The following is a 14,952-nucleotide window of genomic DNA, read 5'->3' as shown; positions in this document are numbered from 1 at the left end:
ATCCAACTCGACTATTTAAACCAAATTATTTGTTCGAACAGATTATGGACACTATTTGACCAAATAATTGTGTTGAACAGATTATGGCCGTAAAAATAAATGGGCTTGAACCTAATAATTGGGCCGAAATGAGTATGGCCTTAAAAATAAATGGGTCAAACTATTAGGTCTGGCCCATGTAGAACTGATCAGGAAAATCATGCCATGTCAGATCACATGTGGATTCCACGTCACCACAAGCGACACTTCAGCGTGCCACGTCGTCTTGCCATGTAGGATCGTACGTGGTTTAGGCACATGGCCATGACCAAAATTTTGGTCATACATTTAACGACCAAAACATTTCCGTCGTAGATCTAATGGCCAAAATATCATAAAGGTCAGCTTTCTTCATTCTTGACGGCCAACTGTTGACCTCCCAAATTTGGTCATAACATGGTCATAAAATAATAACAATGACCTTCCAGTGACCAAAATTGAGCATCATGATTGAGCAAATTCCTTGTAGTGTTCCCTTTGCGCGGCGATCCACGGTAGCGAGAGTTGCCACCGCCTCGACCACGTGAAGCAGCATTGGCAGAGGATTTGAATCCACTGCCAGAGCCTGTGCCCTGGTAGAGCGCGACACGTTGGTCGAGGTTGCTCATCTGGGCATAGAGCTCTTCGAAGGAGACCGGCGTGATGCGTGCGTCGAGGGCAGAGACAAGCGACTGGTACTCCATGTCGAGTCCAGCGAGGATGTACGAGATCAACTCGTCATCGGGAAGAGGTTTCGCCGTCGCGGCAAGTTCGTCGGCGAGTGATCGCATATGCGCGAAGTAGGCGGCCACCGTTTGCGTCCCCTTCTGTGCATTAGCGAGAGAGATGCGGATGTTGTTCACCTTGGACAGCGACTGGGAGGAAAACATGCTAGCCAGTGTTGTCCAAAGTTCATGCGCATGGGAGATTGATGTGACCTGCACCAGAACCTCTTTAGACAGATTGTTCAGCAGGTAACCTAGTACGTGTTGATCCTCTCAAAACCAGATGGAGTGGAGAGGGTTAAGGATGAATGTATCCTTCCCGTCCTTGTCCTTGGTGACGACCTCCTTGGCTGGCTCCGGTGTGGCTCCATCCACATATCCGAAGTAACCAGCACCTCTGAGCTGCGGGACGATCTGAGATCGCCATAGGATGTAGTTTGCTCGGGTAAGCCGCTCGGTGACTTGGCCAGAGAGACCAGAGTTGGCGGCGGCGGAGGTGGCCATGATAGCTGTGACTAAACTCTAGATGCGATGGAAGAGATGGGCTCTGATTACCATGTAGAAATAGCTAGAAGCGTCGTTCCGGTTAGGGCGACGGTTTCATGTTTATATAGCAAGCGCAACCCTGAGATATGCGTACAAGTAGTTTGAATACAATGAGATAGAGATAGAGCTATTAGGTTTAAACTAGAGATAAATCCTAACCGAATATCTATTCTAACTTCGTACACAAGTATCCTATCTACACACAATATCTCAATCGGTTTAACAATATTCATTGTGGTTTTGTAATAAATCTGCATAATTGCCTGACTCACTGCTCTGTATTACAAGAACAGCTTGTGCTCACAAGCTGATTCATTTGAATCAGCCTCGTAAGGTCAGTCATGGGTGAGGTAGTTTTTCTTTCCTTTTTAAGATAGTTTAAACATTTCACCTGCCTCTTTCCGAGTCTCCAATACATGCCAAGTGTAAGCATTGATCTCTGTATGATGGTAGAGGGCATACCCAGTTTGTTGATTGTGACTGCCAAGACCGCTGATTCGTTTTCCTTTGGTGGTATAACTTCAGAGTTTTTTGTTCAGACCAACATAAGTTAGAAGTTTGTTAGACTACTTAGGTAATATAGGAAATCCTGCAACACAAAGCTACCACTTTTGTATGATCCTAGTTTTCCAGGACTCGGCTTATTTATGTTTGCAGTAACATGTTTCACTCACATTCAGTTGAGATCAATATTACGATTGGGACAGGTGCTATTCTGGACAGATGCTATTTTTCTTCTACGGTTCAGCCTGTAATTCTGTATACTATGTATGTGGCCCCTGATAATTCGTTCCATTTTGCTTGTAAACTCTCGATTATGTACAATCTGAGCTGCAAATGCTTATATGAATATGCCCCCCTTCTCGGCCCTAGTTTTTTTCTTTTAGATTTTTAGTCATCTTCACAGCTATAATTTTATCTCTGTTATTATTTTGAAACGAATCTGCATAACTGCTAGGGTCACAAATAAGAGCCTGGGTCGTTTACTGCTTTCTTATAGCTAGAACAGACTGTGCTCACAAGCTGTTTGATTCGAATCAGCCTCATCAGATCAGTTGTATGCTCCTAGATGGACCGTGATAGTTCGAACATTTCACCTGCCTCTTTGTGAGTCTGCCAATGCATACCGAATGCAAGCATTAGTCTCTGTAGTATCGTAGAAGTACCAAGAATGGTGTAAATCATCCACCAACGGCTGCATAAACACACTTAAATTCTTCCCCGGATATCCAGGCCCTGAAATTATAAGCGACAGGATCATAGTCTTGCGATTGCATTATGGCGCCGGGAGGCAGATTGAGCGGAATAACAAACACGGGCCAGCAGCTGTATGGATTAGACGACATACCATATAGATTGAACCCATCACCTGATATAACAATTCTTTGATTCCCAACCTCAGATGCTTCCTCAGGGTATTCTGTATCGAATGACTTCCATGCTTCATCTTCTGATGGATGTACAATTTTATTTGGATTGTACTTTTTCTCTTCCTTGTGCCACTTCATCATTTTGGTAGACTCCTCGGTGATGAAAAGGTGGTGCAGTCTTTCTATTAAATGTAGATACCGAAGAACCTTCACATGGATTTGTAGCTGCTTCTTCTGACCCTGCTTATCGACCACCTCAAGATACCGAGAGGAACCGCACTTCCTACAGTAGTTGTCACTCCCACACTTATGCATAAACAAAAGCCAATTCTTTGGACAAACATGTATTTTCTCATAATCCATGGAGAGCGCCTCCATTATTTTCTTTGTAGCGTACATGGTTTTCGGCAGTTCATGGCCCTTAGGGATGCTGTTAGCCCATATTTCCATAAATGCTTCCAAGCAACCTTGGCTACAGCCGTACTCGGCCTTGACTGTCATCAGGTGTGATATGGCTTCCAGCACAGAGAGCTTGGCACCCTCATAAAGAGGTTTCTTTGACGAGGCCAAGATATCCAGGAAGGCCTTTGCGATTTCCTCTCGCTCCTCCGGTTCATTCGTTGAATGTGACGGAGGTGTCGGTTGTGCAGCAAAGACATCATGTAGCATGTCTCTAACCCCATCGTCTTCATAACCAGCGATGCGTTGTCGTATCACCTCCTTTCTACCACGGTCCCGCTGGGCAAAGTTTATGGGCATATTAAAGTTTGGCATAAATCCATGCGTGCGAAGGTGATTAGTCATCTCACTCTTATCTCTGCGCATACATTTCTTACACATTTGGCACATGGGCATTCTGGCACCATCCTCATTGGACTATGGTGTATCTCTTTCAAAAACACATCAGTTTTTTCAACCCACTCTGTTGTTACTTGATTCCGACGGAAAAACCCACTATACATCCACTGATTATCTGCCATCTCTGCTTTATTAGAGCCACACAACAAAATTAAGGATTTATTTAAATTAGTCACATCAATGTTTTATTTTTCATAGGGTTGACGAGAAACGACATTTAATCAACCTACATCTCTAATAGGTAAAGATGGGTCCCAATCCCACCCGAGAATGTGTAGATTGAGTACGTTTTTCATGCTCTACCCCATTCTGAGATAGAATTTCGGCAACACCTCCCCGTTGTTCTCTAAATACATGTCTCGGCAAAATGCCGGGAGAATGTGCATCCGGAGAACAACGGGGAGGCGTCGCCGAAATCCTGTCTCGGAACGGGGTAGAGCATGGACAACATACCAAATCTACACATCCTCGGGTTGTCCATGGAAAACGCTGGACAATCCGAAAGAGCTGCGGTGATAAATATGCAATTGAATGCATATTTATCGATGCAACCCTTTCGAACGGGAGACGCCTAGGTTAAGCGACTTGATGTGAAAATGAAATCTAGTGACTTGGAAAAAAAGTGGACGAGGTGCTGGAATTGTTGCTCACCCTTCAATGTAGAGGATGTAGTCGATCAGAGGAGGGACGATTGTGGACCAACACCTCCAACGTCGATGATCACTCCACGAAGATGGAACACCAGAAATCATGCTAATTCCACCGAGTGAACAAAATTAGGTCAACACCTCACATTAAGCATTGACACTTTAAACTATGAAAAAAATCATATTTTGTCAAGTGTCGATTGTTGTCCTTCAATTTTTTTTAGCAAGATCATAACGATGAAATAACCACTTATCATATCCCAATTTTGGAGCAAATCTCACATAGCTACTTAACAACATCTCACATAACTATTTTAGAAACTAAATGTCACATAGACGTCCACAACTCAAAGAAGATGACACTAATATCATTTGCATTTCTTGCATTCTTGTTAAATTTCTTGCACTTGTCATATTTCTAACTATCATCATCATCTATCATCTAACTATCATCATACATTTGCATTTCTCGCATTCTTGTTAAAAAAAATTGCATTTCTCAAATTTCTAACTATCATCAAATCATCTATCATCTAACTATCATCATACATAATGCATCCATCCATCTAATTACATAACTATGGACAACAACTAAATTAACAAAAAAATGCCACGGAGAGGGAGGGAACTCACCGTGGGGCAGGGCCGGCTCGGGGGGGGGGGGGGGTGGAGGGTCAGCCGCACGCGGGGCAGCTGGGGCGAGGGCGGTCGGGGCGGGGAAAAGGTGGTCGTGGCAGGGCGACGGTGTGGCGGGGGCGGGGACGAGGTGGCCGAGGCGGGGAACACGTGGGGATGGGTCCTCGAGGGAGGCGGTGGTGCGGGCGAAGACGGCGGCGGCGCGGGTAGAGGAGGAGGGCAGGGGCACGGGCGAAGGCGAGGGCAGGTGGAGGCGGTGGCGGCGGCGGCGTGGGTGTGGAGGCATGTCTCGGCTAGATGGGGGAAATGAGTTGAGGGCGATGCGGCTAGAGAGGATAACAAAATATATGTCGTCGGCATAGCTTCGGACCCCACACGGCCTACTCAATTCTGTGGATCGGGACGTGGCAGGGGGATATGCCGACGGCTTAACCGTCGGCGTATCTACATCCATTTTTTTAATATTGTTTATTCATATATACTTTTTATACATTTTTCTTAAAAAATTCATTAATTAAATTGTGTCTTATCTATACATAAACATGAGGACATCGTTTGTGAGTTTTATATCTACGTGTCGGCCCGACGTGGCTGTTTCCCCCCTTCGTGACACGACGACAGCGACGCCCGCGAGGGGGGGCACACCCACGGAGCCGCGTGTCGGGTGCTCGCGCCTACCACCACGCTTCCACACACGTAGGAGGGCCCACCACAAGACCTGGCGTGTTTGCTACCCCCCGCGTACACTAGTAGGAAAAAGCTTATAGGTAGGAGCCTAGCAGTAGCGCTAGAATATAGTAAGCACTGCTGCTACTTAGCAGTAGCGCTGCAAACATAAAGTGCTACTACTAGGATCCATAGAAGTAGCGCTGGATGTATTTCCAGCGCTACTGCTAAAGGAGGCCCAACGAGGCTACCGACGGTAGCATTAGCAGCAGCGTGCGCTTGTGTAAAGCACTACTTCTAAGTTTAATAGCAGTAGCACTCTCTTGAAACGAGCGCTATTGCTAAGTCTACATTCTCCAACTTATCCAACCGGCCGCCCCTCCTAATCCCCTCTCCAATCTCACTCTCCCATGCACCCACCTCATCCGCCGCCGCCGCCCTTTCCCGTCGCTCGTCGCCCTCCGCGCCCCTCCCTCCTCCTTCGGTCTCCCCCTCCTCCCTCATCCCTACTCCTCCGGTCAAGCCCTCTGCCGGCAGCCCTCCTCCCCCTCCTCCCTCATCCCTCCTTCTCCGGCCAAGCCCATAGATACAGCCCCGAACACGGTCCCGGCCCAACCCACCCCAAGATTCCCTCCGTGTCGGCCCGATGTGGTTGTTTCCCCCGTGTGTGACACGACGGCAAGGACACCCGTGAGGGGGGCACACCCCGAGCCGAGTGTGAGGTGCTTGCGGTCACACCAAATCGATATATAAGTTATGTTTAGATTAAAAAAAAGATATGCTAGAAAACAGATTTAAAAAAAAAATAGAAATATATGGCTTGTATTTAGCAAACATATAAAAAAAAGAAAAAAGATATGCCGACAGCAAAACCGTCGGCATACCTATGCGTGCATCGACCGGATTGGCCAACCACGCGTCATGGATCGATGACGCGCCACGAGTAGCGGATCGATGACGTGGACAACTACGCCGACGGTATGGCCGTCGGCATAGCTACGCCGATGGCCTCCGTTAGAACGTCGGCGTAGGTCTAACGGCATCAGTCCACCGTCCATCCGCGTGTTTACTACGTCACATGTACGCGGATGGCCTGTCTATGCCGACGGTGCCCGTAGGCATAGATCTCGATACGCCAACGACCTATCTACGCCTACGGTCATCGTCGGCATAGATGGAGATACGCCTACGGCTTTCTTACACCTATGGTCTTACCAAGGCCGTCAGCATATATAGCATCATCTACGCCGACGGTGGCCATCGGCAGCTGTGTTTATTCCTGTAGTGGCATATTTAACTTTTTCAGCTTGTGCTCTTGAGGCTTGAAAAAACAACATAGTATCATCTGCAAAAAACTTAACTTATATTAACTTTGCCTATAGAATTTAGAAATGAACTAGCAGTAGCAGACACATGCATGTTAACTTTTTCTTTAAGAAGCAGACCTGTTAACTAGACCAGACGCCACGACGCGGAGTCAAATCCCTGATGAAGATGAATACGATCCGAGTTCTTCTCCTTGATGCGCCGGAGCCTATCAGTGCCCAAAAAACCAGCTGGAACGAGTTCTAGGCCAAGAGAACTCTACGTCCATGCATTGCCTATATAGAATCTCCAAATTCAGCAGTAGCAGTAGCAGACACGTTGACGACAGGAAAGGAAACGCCATGACGCGGGACTCAAACACGACCGAGTCAATCCGAGTTCTACTCCTTGATGAATACGATCCGAGTTCCACTTCTTGATGAATACACGAACGCGATTCTACTCCCCCCGCCCCAATAAATAGCCCCGGCCGGTTCCCAGCCCCACCCCAACACGCAAAAAGGCACCCATCGTTGATCGTCGCTTACGCCGCAGCTTTACTCGCTAGGTTTCGCTAGTGTTTCGATCGTATCGCTTTCGGCTCCTAATCCTCGGATCAATGGCGGCCGCGGAGGGCGAGAAGAAGATCACGCTCAAGAGCTCGGACGGCGAGGAGTTCATCGTGGACAAGACAACCGCCATGGAGTCGCAGACCCTCCGCCACATGATCGAGGACGATTGCGCCGACAACGCCATCCCGCTCCCCAACGTCAACACGAAGATCCTCTCCAAGGTCATCGAATACTGCAACCAGCACGTGCAGGCCAGACCAATGCCGGCCGACTCCCCCGTCGCCGACGCCGCCGCCAACTCCTCCACCTCTGCCCCAGCCGCGGCGCCAGCCCCCACCGTGGACATGAAGAGCTGGGACGCCGAGTTCATCAAGGTCGACCAGGCCACCCTCTACGACCTTATCCTGGCTGCAAATTATCTTGACATCAAGGGATTACTGGACCTCACTTGCCAGACTGTCGCCGACATGATCAAGGGCAAGACTCCTGAGGAGATCCGCAAGACCTTCAACATCGAGAATGACTTCACACCGGAGTAGGAGGCCGAGATTCGCAAGGAGAACCAGTGGGCTTTTGAGTAGAGAAGCATATATAGGCGGTTCTGTTACGTCATTGTAATTCTTCCGCACTTGTTGGGTCGTTGAACATCGTAGAGAACAAGAGTATGCATGTATGTAGGCAGTGCTACTAGGTTTAATTAGTAGTTCTCAGTATTCATCATGTCCACATCCCAAACATTTTTTAGAAAAAATATTTACTTGAAGTGGATGCTCCCTTAATTAGTATCTTTAGACGATGTACGCCGTGTGATTTGAGATTACCAAAAGAAAGGACATATACCATCATCAAACCATAACGAAGCAAACTGATACACTGACCTTTGAGCGCGTGATAGAAGAACTATAGTCAACTATCTTTATATACTTTTTTTAAACAGAGGCATAAGCTTTGTCTCATCCACTAATTAAGAGAGGAGAATTGTCTCATCCACTAATTAAGGCATCATTGAGATTTGTTGTTCGGTTTGTTCCAATCGCTGTTTGGAGAGAAGCTGACAAGAGAAAAGATCTTTCACGTAGCTTATGCATCGATTGATAGTTTAGGAATAATTAAAATCACAGAAATGCTATTTGACAACAGTTATTTTCGGGGAAGATTTTATGTTCAGGGTGTAGAAGGAATGTACTAGTATAGATCTAGTTTACCTTCCCATTTTTTCGCTCACCTCATGAAAATTTGTTTCATCCAAGCACAGTTCATCTTGTCTTCCTTTTCTATTGTTGATGTGAGGATGCAGAAAAGGAAGTTCTGTTTTACACCTTAGTCGTCTTCACATCTTATATTCATTGTGGTTTTGTAATAAATCTGCTTAATTGCCTGACTCACTGCTCTGTATTACAAGAACAGCTTGTGCTCACAAGCTGATTCATTTGAATCAGCCTCGTAAGGTCAGTCATAGTCAAGAAATAAGGTTAGGTCCAAAGAATACAGCAAAACCACCAGTTGATCGTCTCTCATCCACACAACCTGCCCAATCTGAATCAGAAAATGCACTCACTAGAGTAGATGAAGATTTGCTGAATGTAAGACCAGTGCCCAAGGTATTTTTCACATATCTAACTATACGCTTGGCAGCAGTCCAATGAATATCAGTGGGAGCATGAAGGAACTGACATACTTTATTAACAGCAAAGGAAATATCTGGCCTTGTAAGAGTCAAGTACTGAAGTGCACCTATCAGACTTCAGTAGTTAGTGCTATCCTCTTGATTCAAAAGAATTCCTTCAGTGAGAGCTAGTTTTTCATAGCTAGATAAGGGTGTTAGTGATGGTTTGCATCCCTGTAATCCAGCTCTTTTTACTAGATCAGCAGCATACTTCTCTTGAGATAGATGAAGGTCATCTCCAGTTTTCTTGACCTCAATTCCCAAGAAATAATGCATGTCTCCTAGATCTTTCAAAGCAAATTCAGCTTTTAAATCTTTAAGAAGGCCTGCAATTGCCTCATTGGAAGAGCTAGTAATAATGATGTCATCAACATAGATAAGCACAAATATATATGTGTTTGACTGCTTGTAAATAAACAATGATGTATCAGACTTAGATGGAGCAAATCCAAGAGTTTGTAATTTGTGACTGAGGCGTGAGTACCAAGCCCTAGGAGCTTGTTTCAAGCCATAAAGAGCTTTATCAAGTTTGCACACATGATAAGGTAAAGTTTTGTCTTCAAACCCAGGAGGTTGTCTCATATACACATCCTCTTCCAGAACGCCATGAAGAAACACATTCTGCACATCTAGTTGTTTAAGACACCATCCCTTGGAAACAACAATGGATAAAACAAAGCGAATGGTTGTTGCTTTTACAACAGGGCTAAAGGTATCTTCATAATCTATACCATATCTTTGTTTGAAACCCTTTGCAACAAACCTAGCTTTGTAACGATCTATAGTTCCATCAGACTTTCTTTTGATCCTGAAAACCCACTTGCAATCAATTAAATTTTTACCTTGCTGTGGGGGAACAAGATGCCATGTTTTATTTCTCTGAAGAGCCATGTGCTCCTCCTCCATTGCTTGTTTCCATCTAGTGTCAGCAAAAGCCTCTTGAAGGGTACGAGATTCACCTGTGGAGCATGCCCAACCAAACTTTGTGATGTGCTTGTAGTTGACAGCCTTAATTACCCCTTTTTGGAGACGTGTCTGTGGCGGTTAGGAAAAATCAGCATCATTTTCTGCTGATGGAGATGCCTGTACAGAGGATCCTGGAGCTGATCCTCTCTGGACAGTATCCTCTTCGAGGTGCGCGCCGGCACCAGGAGGAGAAGTTGCTGCTGGGGCAGACGTGTCGCGCCTCACGTAGACATGGCTCGGGGCAGTTGGCCAGCGAACGAGGGGAAGCTGCATGGGCGCCGCAGAAGATCCGCCCGCTTCGGCCCTAGGCAGAGGTTGCATGGGCGCAGGAGATCCAGCCGCCCGGTCTAACTTCTGGCGTGGTTCGGTCGCCTGCCCGACACATTAATTTTTGAAACAACAAACAAGTTGCAAAAACATCCGTCGACCGATCTCCATGCACACCCCGCTTGTCCCGTCCCTGACTCATCAATTCCCTAAAAACCGACGGGCGGATACAACCGAGAAAATCAATCGGTTGTTGTATAACGTTTTTGTAAAAACTATGCTCAATTCTCAAAATAAAAACACATAGAATTACATATACTTAATTTTTATTGGTAGAATAATTTGTGCCACGGATTGATGACTTGGCAAACATCCAACCATCTGTTCCCAGCAATCCCACCGTCGACCGATCCATCCATCCATCTAAAGAAAAAAAAAGGAGGAAGGAAAAAAGATGCAGCCCAGCGCACCAATCTCTCTCTCTCTCTCGTGAACCTGGCCTTCCCCCCAACCAACGTCCCTTCTCCTCGCTCCTCGCTTCCGCCGCCACCCACGTCGGCTGGTTCCGGCGAGCTCCATCCATGCGCTGATCCCCAAGATCTGCCGGTGAGTTTGTTCACCGCCTCGAGGAAGGCATCAGCGTCCCTGATTCAGCCCAAATAAACCTGTTCATGGTGACAAACTGCGAGATCTGGGCGTGATCCACTCCATGGACGTGATGGGACTCGGGATGGCTCGAGCTCAGACCCGCCCCTCCCTCCCCTCCGTTCAGGTTCGCGCCTCAGGCTCCTCCTCCGCGCCCGAGGCTAGGGTTTCCCCGCCGGAACTCGCCGGAACCGGCAATGGCGAGGTGAAGCTCACAGAATCCATCACCGGCATTGCATAGGTAGGACCTTCCCATCCTTCCTCGCGTGGATCCACCCTCTCATCTTCACCTTTTTCTCCTATCCGCCCCTTTCCTGCAGGTTAACATGGTGTGGAGACGACGACGACGACAGAGGGTTTTGGCCTTGCCCAGCTCGAGGAGGAGGAGGAGGGGTGCACCTAGCCGTCGGCCCTGCTCTTCTCCAGGAGGAGGGGCAGTGGTCTGCTCCTAGGGCGACCAAGATATTTGGCCCGAGCTCAAGCACGACCACGACGACCCACTGCTACAGGTAGTAGCATATACTTCCAGGCAATACAGTTCTGGGAATACTACTGCTAATGAATGTTTATCTCATCTCCACAGAGTTGCTTCGTATAGATCTTATTTTTTTCCGAATCTTTCAAGTTCCTTTTGCTCTGATGTATGCTTGCTCATTTATCTAGATGAGAAGGTTCTTTCAATATTAGGCTGATCCTTCAACTAAGCACGTTTCTTTTGTAATCAATCATGGGTATTATCTTAACACTACTTTCCTACTAACTGATATTTTCAAATGGCTAAAAGAATCAACTCCTAGAGATTTCAGAATCTGATAAACTATGAAATTTTTGGTTACATATTTTTCATTCAGTTTTGGACTTTAGCTCTGTCGTATGTATGTAACTATCTTTATTAATTTTCAAGATCCTCTGATTTCAAGAGTAAAAAATAAGGCAGGTAGGCGCAACATACATGGTGAAATCACTCTTATTTATGTTCTTCACAGGGAACACTTACCCTTATAAGATGAACTTCATCTTCATTCCTCTCGTCTCAGTTTTACTCGTGTGATGTCAGTGTGTGGATTATTAACCAGTGAACATGCCACCCGTCTCATGGTTACCATCTCTCCACCCGCACAGGTCCACCGGAAATCAAACCCTTCGGTTTGCAAGATCATGGACTACCACAAGCACATGTATAACAAGGATGCCAATGAAAGAGAGCACCTGAAAATCAAGGTACGTGTGTGACGAATTTGTCGTCTCATTGCTCCTGGAGCTAAGTTGAAATGCTTAGAACGGAGCCGTGTTCGTAATCATGTCAGATCTTAGGATTGTGAACTAACGGTTCGTTGCTTGAGTGAGTCTTTTGGTTCTCCAGACATACTAGTCGTTGCACGGGTAGTATATAATATCATTTATATAAACTGACATTTTTAAAGTAACAATATCATATAACATATGCTCAAAAACTAATGATAATGTTATAGTACTATGCAGTGAAATAATACCAAAGTTGTACCAAGAATGATAGATATGATCTACGTTACATAAAACACCCAATGTTAGTCATTACACATACAATTTGATGATATCAACTAATATAAATAATTTTCTTTGTGTTGTTGGCTCACATATTAAAAATCTTAGCTCTTACAAAGTTACTGTTGTAGTACTAATTAACAAATAGTATATCTTATCGGAATCTTAATAATGTGGCAGTCTACCGAGTGATGTCATTGCACATAAAGTATATAGCACGATCTGATCATAACACAGTTCTTCATAATCTTAATAATGTGTCAGTCTACCTAACACAGTACTGTTGTGCTATCACATGATCCACCTTCCTATATATGAACACAGTTCTTCATGGCATCCACGTTATACTTACACATGATACTTTGACTCTTTTGAAAGAAGGTTAATTCCCACTTGTCGTGCATCACTACTTTTATTATTTGAAGAAGTCTTCACAATTTCTCTCTTGCATCCAGGGTGCTAGTTTTTACAACATGATCGTCTCCTTAGTCTACAGAACATATATGTAAGCCCCCAGGTTAGCTGCAAACAGTATAGCACCCACTACCCCAGTCCTTCACCTTGATTTGGTACTCCTTTTTAAGGTGGGTGTGAGATCTGCATGACAGTATATATGAAAGGAAAAAATAAATAATGCAAAAGGAACGTTAGAAGACTTTGTGAGGATCCATTTATACGTGATTAGCTACTTTTTACTACTTATTTGGAAGAACATTTTTTTATTGTTGGAGTTTTTTTTTTGTATTACTTCCTGTCACTGAATCATCTTCGATCCCCGTATCTCCAGCCACCAGACAAAAATTATCAACACATACTGGGTTGTTATGGAGAGAAATATAGGTCAGATACATATATACACTAGTGGGGACAGGGCCTATAGTCCCGGCCCGTAAGGAGCGTTAGTCCCGGTTCACCAACCGGGACCAAAGAGGCGGGACTAAAGGCCTAACCTTTAGTCTCGGCCCTGTTTCAAGCCGGGACCAAAGGTGCTCCACGTGGGCGCCTCGGAGCGCCCTCAGGGGCAGGCCCTTTAGTCACGGGTCTTAACACGGACCGGGACTAAAGGATCTGTCTGTTTATTTTATTTTTTTACTTATTTCAACTTCAGACATTTTATGCATTTTGTGCATTCAATATAAACCATTCAAAACCACATCCTAAATTTCGACCCTTTATAACTTCATTTGCTATTTTTCATGCATTTAATGATTTCTTGACCTAAGTGACCTTGAAATTGAAAAGCCCGACAAATGAACTCTGAAAAGGTTGAAACTTGGCATCGTATCATCATTTCTCCCACATAGCATGTGCTAAAAAGTTGAGAGGGTTACGTCAAAAACTGGATGCACTTCGTGTACAAAATGAACAATCTCTTTCGAAGTATTAGGGTTTCGAACGAAAACTCATCTATTGCAAAGGGATTTCATTTTTTTGAACTTATTTGAACTCCATACTTTTTGTGTGTTTAAAATGCACCATTTAAAGCCACATCATAAATTTTCAATATTTTCTGACTTCATTTGGTATTTTTCATGCATTTACTTACTTTTTTGAGCTAATTGACCCTGAAATTGAAAAGCACTACAAATGAACTCTGAAAAGGTTGAAAGTTGGCATGGTATCATAGTTTCACCCACATGGCATGTGCTAAAAATTGAGAGAGTTACGATAAAAAATGGATGCACTTCGTGTACAAACTGGATCATCCTTCGAAGTATCAAGGTTTCAGATGAAAACCCATCTGCTACAAAGGCATTTTATTAAAATGATTTTAATTCCAGACTTTTTATGCATTCAATATGCACCATACTATAACATGTTAAAATCTACAGAAAGTACTAACTAAAAATAATAAAAAACAACAATTAAATGACTAAAACAACTATATAAGCAAAACAATATTGTTTTAATTAAAATCCAAATTTAAATTATTCTAAAAATAACCAAATAAATCTTACTGTGAGAACAATCTAACAGATGACTAGGAGAAAAAAGAATTAAATTAAAAACTATTTGTAAACTCAAGTTATTCACAATTTGGGTTTGAAGCAAATTTGAACAAATTCAAATTTAAACCATTCAAATTTTAAAACTAATTGCACAAACAGAAACTAGACAAAATTTTGAATCTAATGCAAAAAAGAATCACTGAAAAAAAATTAAATATCGTAAAAGATATAAGCAATTTAAAACAGAAATTACAAAGAGAAATAAAATTTAAAAACAAGAAAAAATAAAAATACAAAACCTCTTTAGTCCCGGTTCGTGTCTTGAACCGGGACTAAAGGTCTACCCTTTAGTCCCGGTTCAAGACACGAACTAGGACTAAAGCCTCCAAACCCTTTAGTCCCGGTTCGAGACACGAACCGGGACTAAAGGTCCCTTTTGAACCGGGACTAATGACCGACCGGCGCCCTTGCCGTTCGAACGGGGACTAATGCTAACATTAGTCCCGGTTCGTAATGGAACCGGGACTAATGTGTAAATTGAGCTGGGATGGAAGCCCCTTTTTCTACTAGTGATAACTATCATCATCAAATA

The 14,952-nt window shown here is 44.4% G+C and overlaps 1 protein-coding gene and 1 pseudogene across 4 annotated transcripts; one reads left to right on the top strand and one right to left on the bottom strand.

The window, feature by feature from the left end:
• Positions 1-641: 641 nt before the first annotated feature.
• Positions 642-770, bottom strand: LOC123433762 (annotated as a pseudogene).
• A 2,400-nt stretch (positions 771-3,170) lies between these two features.
• Positions 3,171-7,882, top strand: LOC123431074 (SKP1-like protein 1). Of its 4 annotated transcripts, none has more exons than XM_045114891.1 (2): positions 3,171-3,194; positions 7,412-7,882. In XM_045114891.1, the coding sequence occupies exons 1-2, from the start codon at positions 3,171-3,173 to the stop codon at positions 7,880-7,882; spliced, it is 495 nt and encodes a 164-aa protein (XP_044970826.1). The 4 variants fall into 4 exon arrangements, with proteins under 4 accessions (XP_044970826.1, XP_044970829.1, XP_044970828.1 ...); XM_045114894.1 differs by lacking the exon at positions 3,171-3,194 and adding an exon at positions 6,961-6,975 and having other exon boundaries at positions 7,415-7,882; XM_045114893.1 differs by lacking the exon at positions 3,171-3,194 and adding an exon at positions 7,183-7,197 and having other exon boundaries at positions 7,415-7,882.
• Positions 7,883-14,952: the final 7,070 nt, after the last annotated feature.

Source organism: Hordeum vulgare, chromosome 2H (assembly GCF_904849725.1).
Source record: "Hordeum vulgare subsp. vulgare chromosome 2H, MorexV3_pseudomolecules_assembly, whole genome shotgun sequence".
Lineage (NCBI taxonomy): Eukaryota > Viridiplantae > Streptophyta > Magnoliopsida > Poales > Poaceae > Hordeum > Hordeum vulgare.
The sequence above is the reverse complement of the archived record's forward strand: the minus strand, read 5'-3'. Positions and strand labels throughout refer to the sequence as shown.

Coding starts and splice junctions, on each gene's coding strand:
- LOC123431074 (XM_045114891.1), top strand. CDS start 3,171: ATGGCTTCCAGCACAGAGAGCTTG. Junction 3,195..7,411: donor CTTCCAGCACAGAGAGCTTG/GCACCCTCATAA, acceptor GCGGAGGGCGAG/AAGAAGATCACGCTCAAGAG.